Source organism: Rhinichthys klamathensis, unplaced genomic scaffold, assembly GCF_029890125.1.
Source record: "Rhinichthys klamathensis goyatoka isolate OS25496 unplaced genomic scaffold, OSU_Roscu_1.1 h1tg000076l_1, whole genome shotgun sequence".
NCBI classification, from domain to species: domain Eukaryota; kingdom Metazoa; phylum Chordata; class Actinopteri; order Cypriniformes; family Leuciscidae; genus Rhinichthys; species Rhinichthys klamathensis.
In genome coordinates, this window is record NW_026606618.1 from 3,639,631 (window position 1) to 3,653,412 (window position 13,782).

The 13,782-nt window shown below is 36.5% G+C and overlaps 1 protein-coding gene across 1 annotated transcript; it reads right to left on the reverse strand.

The window, feature by feature from the left end:
* Window positions 1-6,684: 6,684 nt before the first annotated feature.
* trim35-40 (tripartite motif containing 35-40) lies at window positions 6,685-11,687 on the reverse strand. The gene is made up of 5 exons (XM_056251145.1): window positions 11,301-11,687; window positions 11,121-11,216; window positions 8,397-8,627; window positions 7,572-7,782; window positions 6,685-7,456 (listed from the first exon to the last, which is right to left on the reverse strand). Exons 1-5 carry the CDS (start codon window positions 11,685-11,687, stop codon window positions 6,915-6,917), a joined length of 1,467 nt encoding a protein of 488 aa, XP_056107120.1. The 3' UTR covers window positions 6,685-6,914.
* Between the last annotated feature and the right edge of the window lie 2,095 nt (window positions 11,688-13,782).

Sequence of the window (13,782 nt, forward strand, 5' to 3'; positions counted from 1 at the left end):
AATGCCTTGTTGATGCCAGAGGTCAGAGGAGAATGGCCAGACTGGTTCGAGCTGATAGAAGGGCAACAGTGACTGAAATAACCACTCGTTACAACCGAGGTATGCAGCAAAGCATTTGTGAAGCCACAACACGCACAACCTTGAGGCGGATGGGCTACAACAGCAGAAGACTCCACCGGGTACCACTCATCTCCACTACAAATAGGAAAAAGAGGCTACAATTTGCAAGAGCTCACCAAAATTGAACAGTTGAAGACTGGAAAAATGTTGCCTGGTCTGATGAGTCTCGATTTCTGTTGAGACATTCAGATGTTAGAGTCAGAATTTGGCGTAAACAGAATGAGAACATGGAACCATCATGCCTTGTTACCACTGTGCAGGCTGGTGGTGGTGGTGTAATGGTGTGGGGGATGTTTTCCTGGCACACTTTAGGCCCCTTAGTGCCAATTGGGCATCGTTTAAATGCCACGGCCTACCTGAGCATTGTTTCTGACCATGTCCATCCCTTTATGGCCACCATGTACCCATTCTCTGATGGCTACTTCCACCATGTCACAAAGCTCTAATCATTTCAAATTGGTTTCTTGAACATGACAATGAGTTCACTGTACTAAAATGGCCTCCACAGTCACCAGATCCAATAGTATCCAGCTGCAGACCCGCAGCACCACCACTTTCAGAACCCCAGCGCCAGAACCGGAAGTAATGGGCGGAGCTTACGTTCTAACACCAGCGCCAGGACCGGAAGTGAGGGGCCGAGCTTACGTTCTAAACCGAGTAACGCCACCTAACGTTTTGGAGCGTAGTTTGCTTAGACACGAAAAGGAATTATTACACACGAAACGTCATACTTTATACATATTATAATGATACATTAAGGTATAGTACAATAAGCATTTTAAAACGTTGATTTTGTGTAATATAATTATATATAGTTATCCGTTTCATTGTATTATGAGAGTTACTTCCTGATCATGATGGTGAAAAATAATGCTGGAAACTTATGGTCATTTTATATACTTTATTTCACAAGAACATGTGCAGCATGCATTTAACTTTATGTAAAATAATGTCAAAAATCTAAAAAGAGAGAGAAAATCCGGCATTGTTTTAAAATAAACAATAAAAATGTACCGTACTTCAAATAATAGCCGAGTCCCAAATAGACGATTGTCTCTTTACATGCCTGGTGTGGCTGCAGGTCTGGGTAAATATAAGGCCGGTCTCAAATAGAGGTCGGGTCTGTTTTTTAGTTTCAGGTTGTATTCTAAAACCCGTCAGATCGTCCGCTTTTTGGCGGCCGCCAAAGCCAATTTTTGTCCCGCCAAAGCCTATTTTGATCGGTGAGTGATGTAGAATAGAATGACTGCTGCACGTGACAGGGCGCTTAACGAGCAGAGAGAGAGCCCTGGCCCCGCGCGCGCACTCTGATGTCTTCGAACAACACGAGCGCTGTCTTGCTCTTTATTTGTCACATACCAGTTATAGTTCATACAACGAGCAGTGACTCACTGTGTAATAAAAACATATCCTAAATATTATTTAAAAGGTGCAACAATTTTAAATATTTTTAAATAGGCCTACTTGCAAAAATGTGTCATTGTAAATAATTCCGCCCCTCCCTCACTTCCGGTTCTGGCGCTGGGGTTCTGGCACTGGGGTTCTGAAACTGGTGGTGCTGCGGGTCTGCAGCTGGATATATCTCACCAGATCTCAACCCAATAGAGCATCTTTGGGATGTGGTGGAACGGGAGATTCGCATCATGGATGTGCAGCCGACAAATCTGCGGCAACTGTGTGATGCCATCATGTCAATATGGACCAAACTCCCTGAGGAATGCTTCCAGCACCTTGTTGAATCTATGCCACGAAGAATTGAGGCAGTTCTGAAGGCAAAAGGGGGTCCAACCCGTTACTAGCATGGGGTACCTAATAAAGTGGCCGGTGAGTGTATATATATTATATATATATTGTGTGTGTATGCATACTCTACCAACCAATGTTTTGAATCAGTAGGCTAAGATTTTTAATGTTTTTAAAATAAGTCATCTCTTCTGCTTACCAAACCTGCATATTTGATTAAAAATACACATTTAAAAAAAGAGACAATTTAAAATAACTATTTTCTATTTTAATATATTTTAAAATCTAATTTATTCTTGTGATCAAAGCTGAATTTTCAGCATCATAACTCCAGTCTTCAGTGTCACATGATCATTCAGAAATCACTCTAATATGTGGATTTGATGCTCAAAAAACATTCATTATTATTATCAATGCTGAAAACAGTTGCGGACAATTTATTTCAGGATTTTTTTATGAATAGAAAGTTCAAAAGAAGTGTTTATTTGAAATAGGATCTTTTGTAACATTATAAATGTCTTTACTTTAACTTTTGATCAATTTAATTCATCCTGAATAAAAGTATTGATTTATTTTATTTATTTCCCCCCAAAAATAAAATAGCAAATCCTACTCACCCCAAAATTTTGAACGGTAGTGTTTAATGTTACAAAAGCTTACTATTTCAGATAAATGCTGTTCTTTTGAACTTTCTATGCATTATATAATCCTGAAATAAAAATGTAAATAACTTTTTTCAACATGGATAATAATGAGAAATGTTTCTTGAGCATCAAATCATCATATTATACTGATTTCTGAATGATCATGTGACACTGAAGACTGGAGTAATGATGCTGAAAATTCAGCTTTGATCACATGAATAAATTGCACTTAACTAATAATAATAAATTATATATATATATATATATATATATTAGGGCTGTCAAATGATTAATCGTGATTAATCACATCCAAAATAAAAGTTTTTTTTACATAATATATGTGGGTGCACTGTGTATAATTATTTTATATATATAAATACACACACATGCTTGTATATATTTAAGAAATATTTTCATGTATATACTGTATATAGATTTATATATAATTTATATTATATATAAATATAAATATTTTATATATAAATAATATTTTTTTCTTAAATATACATGCATGTGTGTGTATAATTATACACAGTGCACCCACATATATTATGTAAAAAAAACCTTTATTTTGGATGTGATTAATCGTGATAAATCATTTGACAGCCCTAATATATATATACACACACACATGTATATACATACTCGCATAGAAACAGTTGTTTTAAATTGCAATAATATTTCACAATATTACTGTTTTTTTTCTTGTATTTTTTATCAAATAAATGCAACTTTGGTGAGCAGAAGAGACTTCTTTTAAAAACATTAAAAATCTTACCGATCCAAAACGTTTGACTGGTAGTGTATATACACATTGTTCTTGAAACTTTTATGTCAATAAAGCCATTTGAATTAAAAAAAAAATTTTGTGTTTTGAATTTTGGAGGGAAGGGGGACTGCTCCCATAAGGTATAATACATTTCCAGTATTTATTGTATATATTTTTCTCATGCTTCTATGGTCATAATTAATAACATCCTTATGTTATGTTAAAATACATTCACATAAACCTGCACAACAAGCAAATATCAATTAAAGCTCAGTTTAAGTCAAGAAAGAAGTTTGGTCAACAGTAAAAAATATACAAGGCAACCAATTGCATTCAACAAAACATTTAATTATATATTATATCTAGGGAGAGGGTAGGTAAGTTTTCCTTGAATCTTCTTTCTTCAAAGAAACTTGTTCGACTTCCTACAGGGAGAGAAAGATGGCAGAAAGCCGGCCAGAAAAGGAATACAAGTGTTCACAATAGCCATTACATTCTGTCCCCGAAGCTGATGACCTGCTGGTGAATCGAGAATCAGTCAAATGCTTAGCCATACACTGATAAATAACAAAAGCATTCAAACTTCACGCAATAAGTAATACTACGGTAGTTACTTGTATTTGTGTGTGAGAGCATTCCCCTGCCAGAAGCAGAGTGTGTTATAGGCCCCAGAGGAGACCGGGTCTTGAAGAAAAGCCTGTTGCTGTTGGAGAGAAACGGTGATAAAGTTAATACATTGAAGGACAGATTAAATACACATTTAAAGCCTATGTTTCCTAAACATTTTCATGAGGTTGAGAGTACACACCTACTGTTAGGTCAATACCTACTTGGACATTTGTCATGATTTCTGTTATTTTGACTCTACTCCTGTACATAATTTGAAATTAAATGAGAACAAAAATATCTATATCTATATACAAACCACTATTGTTATTCAAATTGCTATTCTTACACAACACCATTATGGAAGAAGATGGATGATTATTTTGCTCATCTTACAAATTGTGCAAATTAGGGAAAAGATCATTTTATATTTGTATTGCATTATGATACCATATAAAGCTCAGCCATACATTCTGCTTTTCTATGATGTTCAGGATTTTTTATACTGTCATAGAGGTGGAAATTCATTTTCACGTTTTAGCATTGAGGTATTATTTGTGGGGGTACTGCTGTACTTATTTGCTTTAGATGTATTTCTAATATTCTGACCACCTCATGTATGTAAATAGGGTTAACATCACATTTAACTATGACCTCTCTGACTGGTACCTAACGTTAGTGAAGTGTTGGTCATGTAAGCTAGCTGCAATTATCTATTATCTTCCAATAAACATCAACTAAAGTTGGCTACATAAATTACAACTACTGACAAGACTCATGAGAGCACGGCTAATGCGTTCAAATATAAAAAATACAGTCATTTCATGAACTTACCAGCGAGCGTACTTCGGAAACACTGAAAATGAATGGGGTTCAGTGCTGGAAGTATCAGTGTTTGGAACTATCGGCTGCTCCACGACACGCGTTACTTCCGCATTCCAAAGTTCCTATGGCGGTCTATGGGAGTGTCGCAACTCTGTTTTTCAACGGCTCTGGTCTGACCGACAGAAACGTGTGCTCCACTTTTTTCAAGTTGGACACACCCACATTTTTTCGGCACTGACGCCGCTTCCTCTGGCAGCCAGCTCACCGCGGGACAGTTGTCACTGCAGCTCACCGCGGGACATTGGTGCTCACCGCGGGAAAGTTATCCCTGCTGCTTACCGCGGGACAGTAGTGCTCACCGCGGGACAGAACCTGTCACTGCAGCTCGCTGGCGCTCTGAATGCTGCTGATCTGCTATTCTGCACATCACTGCCCTCACTGATTCACTCACTGGCGGAAAATCGGCCACAGATAGGAGTCTTACTGGCTTTTGCGGTTGGTCTTTACATGGCTGCTTCTTTTTAGAGCCGCTGTTCTTTTTTATTGGACGAACAGGGCTCTGCTTTTCTGCACTGGCTTGTTTCCACACACTGCTCCGGTTCACAGGTGCTATCCGGCGAGTCACCGGCTGTGGGAGAAGAGCAGGAGCAGAGGCAGCAGCAGGGTGTCCTAGTAGCGGGGCTCGAGCTGTCACTCGGGGGTTGTGCGTCTTGAAAGCAGCCGTGCCGCCCAGTGGAGGCAGAGTCAGACCTGGAGATTTGTTCATTTCCCAGTGTGGCTTTTCAGTTGTAGTTAAAATTCTCGCATGCGGTGTCTGGTTAGGTCGGGTCAGACCATTTGTATTCCCATTTCCTATCACCATGAGCGTGGGTGTGTGGCCATGAGTGGGCTTCACAGGCTCTCGGTGCAATGACGGCATCTTCAGCACACGGTGATGCTGCCTGATGGTTATTTGGTTAGGTGTAGTCAGATCATTGTTATGCCCGTTTCCAATCACCATGAGTGTTGTGTGCGTGGGTGTGTGGCCAGTGGGCTTCACAGACTCTCGGTGAATCGACGGCATCTGCATACGGTGATGCTGCCTGATAGTTGTCTGGCTAGGTCGGGTCAGATCATTTTTATGCCCATTACCAATCACCATGTCCACGAGTAGTGTTTGCGTGGGTGTCTGACCAGTGAACTCCACAGACTCTCGTTGAGTTGACGGCATCTGCCTGATGGTTGATGATGGCGGTAACGAGCGAACGATAAGGGATGACCCTAAATTAGCTTGAAACATTTTCAAGACAAATATTGCTGTTCTCTGTGAAATCCTTCTTTATAGCTGTCAATGTTCTCTCACATGAGCTTGTTCACACTGGAGCGCAATAGCACAGTGATATTCACTCGAAGTAGCATAGTCAAGCACATCGTGACGTCATAGAATGTTAATAGCGTTGGAATGTAGTACGTTGCTCTTTGGTATTTGGGTTTAAAAAATGCTTATGCATAAACAAGTAGCCTAACATTTCTTGTATATAAATATGTGTATATAAATCATTTTTATTGATCTAATTCACTAAAGTAATATTTTTAGTCATTATTTAAAATGAATTAAAATACCCATTTTTGACTTCTTTTTAAATAAATGTGCTTTATTTTTTTTTATAACTTTAACTGTTTACATGCCCCATTTTGAAAATGGGGTTGCAAAAATGGCAAATTTTCTTAGCTTATTGAGGAGTTGATTCAATTTGCTAACATTTGCTATTATTGTGTAATCAATAATAAGTCTTCCTAATCTAGTGTTTAATAAAAGATGTGTATTTCTAACCCTACTAAAAACATGTTTTTGTTCAGTTCGAATTAATTGTCATTAATCGAGTTACAATCAAGAAGCTGTAGAAAGGTATTTTTTAATCTTTTGCTGTTGACCTTATACAAGTCACTAACATGCACCACACATACAATCAATACAATTAATACAATCTTGAGTATTTCTGCATTTTAGTTCCACTTGCAAGCTCGTATGTTTGTTCTCAACATACAATTGAGATTGCAGGAATTTTTTTAGACTATACCAGTAACATTAACCCTTAATCCACATTATCCTTGAACATTCCTCAAAGTAATTACAAACTAAAGAGACCATATCAATAACAGTAACACGCAACAATGTAAAGTAAGGAAATCAAGAACACTTTATCTGACAGCCAACGTTCTTCTCTTCAGATCTCTTCAGGTTTGGCCTCAGGCAAAATAGTGAGAGGGAAATGGCCCTCTGTGTAGAAGAATGGGAAGACCATCTCAGTGAAATTGTGTGTGAAGGTGTGATAGACAGTCTCACAGAGGCGATCTGAGAATGACAGCTGTCCTGCACTCATGTCCAGTTTCACCCTCACTATCGCAGGTTTCTCAAATCCAAGTAGTGGGACGTGCGACTCCAGAGGATCCGTGACACTAAGATTTTCCCCTTCATGTCCGATACACCAGACTCCACTGGGCAAGGCGTTGGTTCCTTTTCTTTGGACAGACTCTGTGGCGACACCTACCATCCAGGACGTGTTGTCCTCCACTTCAACGTCCCATGTGTGTGTCCCTGTGGAAAAGCCCACAGAGCCCAGCACACAGGGACAATGATCAAATCTCTCCAGGTTATTGGGAATCTGGTCATAATCATAATTTATCTCGTATTGACACCACACGTTCATCAGATCAGGAGATACTGTGAGGTCAGAGTGGGCTGTGTTAGGGTCCAGAACCACAGGACCTATCGATCGAGAGAGAGAGAGAGAGAGTTCAAAAACAGAAATGACATGGATTGAAAAGAAAGGTTGTATTTTGTGCATTAACTAGTGTTTGAATTGTTACATGGATTGACTCACTGTAACGGATAGATCGTCTGACTTTCCTCCAAACATTGAGATTAAAGTTGCCTACATACTTGGCAATGTCAATAAGATCTCCTGGAGTCATCTCTGGATCCTGGAATTCACACTGGGCTCTGGGAAAACATTCAGCGGCGAGACATGATTTGATCGATTTGAAATTTTCATCGATAGTTAGAGGAGAAACTATGGAAGCTTGTTTCCACCAGGGAAAAGTTTATATCTCACAATTCCTAGAAACAAGTCAGAATCGCAAGCTATAAACTTGTGAGATAAAGTCACAATTACCTTTTTTTTAATTGTGAGATAATTATATCTCACAATTCTGAGATAAAAACATCAGAATTGTGAGTTATAAACTTAGAATTGTGAAAAATAAAATCAGAATTGCGCGTTTATATCTCGCAACTCTTACGTTTTTCTCAGAATTGTGATATAAACTTGTAAGTGAGAAAAAAAAGTCAATTGTGAGATTAAAAGTCCCAATTACCTTTTTTGTTCCGTGATGGAAACTACCTTCCATAAGAAATTCTGCTTACCTCATCATTGTGTCCTTGAAGTTCTATTGAAAATGTAGGAAATAGGAAGGAACAGATTTGAGTTTTTTTCTTCTTCTTCAGTTTAATACATTATTTTAAGGTTAGAATGTATGGACAATAGTTTTTTTATTTATTGTTAATACATTTTTAAATAGTAACATTGTTGTTATTAATTTTATAATGTACTTTTTAAGTTGTTTTTACTGTACATCTGTACCGTAAAAAATCATGCTTGTAGGAAGAGGGTGTAAAATGGCAGATGACGACAAAATGAAGGGCTAACCTGAATTATTTTGATGTTCCCACTATTTAACTCCCTTTCCAAGTCTTTAATAGTGGTTGTGAGCTTGCCGATTTCTTCATCGATCTTCTCTTTTTTATCTTTCACACTTTCCAGTTTTTTCTCCTTTTCCAGTTTTAGTTCATTAAGCATGGCATTTTCTTCATCATCCAAAAGCTGGTGAAGAGGCTTAAATAAAACCTTGATCTGACGTTCCAAAACGCTTTCCACTTCCTGAAAGGATTCACATTAAACAACAACAAAAAACCCATACAAAAACATGTGCAATAATATTAATTATTCATAATCATCACCTTAGTTGATTATATTAAAGGTGCACCAATCAATTTCCGTTTGATTTACTGATCAATCTTTACTAAAAATGACTTGTCACCCATTATCAAAGTCACCATGAAATGAAAACTGACAATAAAAAAAATATATATAAAAAAAATGTATGGGATATTGCAGTATTTATTATAAATGATTTATCCGTGCAGATGATTATTTATTTTTAATTCACTTGCCCTTGTAATCTTTAATCAAAAGAACTTCCCCTCCCTTTTCCAGTGACATCTCTGATGATGTGTTTACTGGCACGAGGGCGGGGCAACCTGTCACTCACATGAATAAATCGACCAATAGCAAACCACAACCATCAAATCAATTCCCCATGGACAAAATCAAGTCCCACGTACATTTTTTCTTGTTCATGGAGCCGTTTCACTCAGATATAAATCATAGTAAAAAAAAAAAAGACTATCGCAACTTAAACTTCCGTTTAAAGCTGACTTTAATTTATTCCACACAACCCAAAGAGTCCAATAAAAGTTGTGCTCCAAAAATAACAACACAATCTCATGGCAATTTGTATTTTACATTTTGATGAATTCGTGGCTAATTCATATGGATCTGTATGATCTAATTTGTACGTTTTTGTATGATCTATTCTACTTATGCCTCAGTGAGGGTTATGTTTAGGGGTGGATCACATGGTGTGAATTCATATGTAATTGCCACCTCGTAAAATAGTTCTGTTTTCCCATGAGACCAGGTTGCTGTAGAGCAGAATTTGACTGGTTATGTGATCTAAAATCATTTAAAAATCCAAAAACATTTCCCAACACAGATTACGTAATTGATACGCTGCATTGATTAATAGAGTTTAAAAGTGACTTTAGTGAGCTGTGCTTCATGCATTGCTACACTGTTGACAATAGACTATAAAACTTTTTTTGTAAGGCAGCCCCTGACTAAAGATTTTTCTAGTTGACTACTAGTTGTTCATTTAAACCATTAGTCTTGTAGTCGCACATTTATGGTATTAATCGGCATAAAACGGAAGTTGTAAATAAATAAGTCTTTTCTTCCCTATTGTGACGTATATCCGAGCGAAACTGCTTCTGGAATGAGAAAAAAAAATATTCTTTAAGAACTGATTGAACCATTACTTCAACCTGCAGATACCCACACTTGGACTATTTGAATGCTAGTTTGCAGTTGGTTGTGGAGGATATATTGCCACACCCTGTGCCGAGACACGTCACATTTGAATATTTTATTAATAAACAAACGTTTTCTGAGCAGTGTCAGCTTCAAAGATAAAGTTGACTCCGCAGTATAGAGGATGCGCCTATCAGTGTTGCCAACTTAGTGATTTTGTTGCTAATTTTAGTGACTTTTCAGACCACTTTAGTGACTTAAAAAAAAAAAATCGCCTAGTGACAAATCTAGCAACTTTTTGTACAAACCTCCAGTAAAGTGTCTTTTTTATAAACATGAATTCAACATATAACAAATAGTAATACACTCAAAATGTAAACAAATATATACATTAATGCACATCAGTCGTGTTAACAATCTTCGCTAATTCATGTAGAGGGTTTTTTTTTCTGTGACCAACAAACTAATTAAAATTTGGTCGACTAAGCCTCTCCACTCGACTGTTTTTTTGCCAAATTTTTTGATAACGTGAACACACATTTACGCAGGATAAAACAGCTTTTTCTAGGCCACTGATATGACTGAACTCATCATTACATTTTTATTACATTTTATTATTAAAGTAATATTCACTTGTTTGGGGTTAAAACATTTGTGACGATGTAAAAAGCAGATGCACCTTTAAAGGGATGTCACATCAACAAGTACGGTTGAGCATCTGTTCCTTTGCTGATCAATATTTATAAGTCAATACATGTTTACATGATATCATACTCTACAGAAGACTAGAATTAACTGCTTGATTCATATGAATATATTTTACAATCTCTTTATGAAAGTTTTTTGAAGTTTCAGGGGAATAGACTTAAGTGGAGAGAGAGATTTCTCAGATTTGATTAAAAATATCTTAATTTCTCTTTTCGAAGATGAACAAAAGTCATGGGTTTGGAACGACATGAGAGTGAGTAAATGATAGCACATGTACACCATGGAGACGTCTATTTGATGTCTGCATCTACATCTGCAAGTCAAGATGTGTTTTTAGAGTGTTTGCTCATCTGCAATATGTCTCTAGGACCTTTCCTGTCAGATATTAAATAGACATCTTTAAGATGTTTATGATTTTAGAATGTATGTAAAGCTGATTTTTTTTTAAAGACGTTCATCAGATGTTTGTACACAACAGACTTCCGACACCATAGAGACGTAACTGTGCTATAATGACAGACTTTTGGGTAAACTATCCCTTTAAGAACATTTGTAAACTTCCAAATGCAATCTTACATATATCTTCAGTTCTGTAAAATAACACTCAGACTTGGCTCCTATCATGCGAAGCATCTTTGTCTTCAAGAGATCAAGTTTACCCCGCAGAACTCCCTAAATTTAAGACATTTGACTTATTAGAATATTCCATTTTTAAAAGTTTTCTTAACATCACGAAAGTGGTCTACATCTACAAACCTTGTGTTCCTCGGCGATCTCTTGGACAGGACGGTATGTGTGGTTTCTGTGCTCTTCACATTCTCTACAAATCTCACACAGTAACTGCTCATCATCACAACACACCAGAGTCCGTTCCTCGTGGTGAACTTCACACAGCTCCTCTAGATAGCGCCTGTGATCCAGGAATGCTTGACACAGGTTTCTCAGAGCCAAGTTAAGGGAAGGGTTGTTAGCAGATATTTGTCTGCATAGTGGACACTGTCTCGAGACACTGACTCTCCAGTACTGCTCAATACAGTCTTTGCAGCCACTGTGGCCGCACGGAAGCACCACTGGATGATTGAAAAAATCGTGACAAACTGGACACAAAAAGTCTGCATCGCAAAACGGACGTTTCGACGCCATTTCTTGCACTTAACCCACTCGTTCACTTCAATCAATTGCCTCGTCACAGACTCACGTCACTTACGTATGAACAGCGACATCCGATTCTTTTCAGTGTTTCGAATCAACCAAGAATTGGATTTAATCGGTTCAAGTGGTTCTCGAGTCAATTCACCGACTCATTTAACCGTTAGGTTTAGATAACCCTTTCGTTCGATTCGTTAAGAGTCTATTTATTAACTGAACTTGTACATATGAAAACAATAATAAATAAAGTAACACTCTTATAAAATAAATAAATAAATTTGCTGCACTAGTACGTGATGCAATCAGGATGCAATCGGTCTTTGTCAGACACGTGGGTTTGTTGTGTGTGACGTCACCGCAGGCCAGTATGTGTGGAAGAAAATGACGTAAAAGAAGTATGACGTCAGAACCCGGAAGACTAATTCAACAATGTTTCTTTCGAAATTTTCTCATGTTTTTCTCTCTCTTCAATTTGATTAAAATAAGGTCTGTGGTAAAAATAACTTTTAGCGTATTTAATAGCCTCGCTATTTAATACAAAATTCAAGATGTTTTTTTATTGCATAGGGATAGTTTGTGGAACTGAATTTGGTGATTAATGTGTAATTATAATATTTAGATTAGTTTGTAATGTATTAGTTAGTTTGTAATATATTGTATGGAAATATTGCTGTAATATATTGAGACTAAAAGATGCAAGAAAAAAAGCAAAACAAATGTATAGAATACTTACGTTTTCTAGTTTAACCATTTAAAGTTATTCCCTGGATAATTTATTTTTTATATATATTTATAATTTATATGTTTATTTACTTTGATGCTACTATTATTTTAACAGTAGTCTACTGTAATATACCGTGTATGTTTTTGTGTAAGTGTTCTTGTTCTGTAATAAAAAAGGGAAAAGGAGAAAATAATTCAAAAGAACAGAAAAGATTTGGACAGCGGAGCATCAAAGACAGAGACAGACATACAATAATTTAACCTTTAATTATGTGACAATTTTACAATAGCCATGCCATTCCAAATCACTCAACTTTGACCTACAGTTATTGAATTATTTACAGAGTATTTACTCAGGCCATCAAACTTTTAGCTGCTTAGAATGTACTAAACATATTCTAAACATTCTGCAACAGCAATATAATACAATAAAATAAACAGATTCAGCATTTAACACAATTTGCACAAGTAAAAATAAATAAATAATAAAAATAAATAAAGCTTGTGCATAATATTCAGCTGCTAGCTCTAAAGTATTTATTCTATTTTACATGTGATTGTCCAACAAGCATAACTAACTTTCCAGCGTTTGTTGTATACTTATACATCAAGGAAAACAAGTCATCAGAGAAGGTTTATATAAAAAAGGCAGTTTTCATTTTCAAACCTTCTGCCCATCTGCTCTTGGTTCTGAAAAGCTGACCAAAACCAAAATCTTTCAACATTGTAAATACATTAAAAAAAAATATTTTTAGGCCTACATCTAGATATCATAAAAAAAAATGCTTGTATTTCGCACTTTGAAATGATCACAACTATTATCTTCAGCACAGCAGACAGATGTTGCACAGAGAAACTAACCAACCTGATAAGAATAACAATAGTTCCAAAAGATGCATTTTATTACATTCAGAGAAAATGTCTTACAGTGTAGTTGTGCATATCATATTAATCATCTTTAGTTTAGACCTTGAGTGTTTCAAACTGTCCACACTTCTAAAACCAGTACGTTTATAAGTGAACTGTTAGGACACCGGGATATACTTTATATATACACCGGGACGTCTGGTCACCTTACAGAAATGCTACAAAATGCAACAAAAAAAATATGAATCCGAACTCATAAAGCAATGAGCACTGCTGACTTAAAAGATATGTACAGTGCTTGACAGTGATCAGGGTTTATTAAGGCACTTAAGTATTGGATAGCAGGAGCAAACGAAGGTAAACCTGAATATTTCCGTTCTATTTTATTAAATGTAACTAATGTATATTATTTATTAAGATGAAAATAATTAGACAACCGTTCTGTACAGTATTCTAGAAATGACATCAGAAAAAAGCTGTAAGCATCCGGATGCCCCAG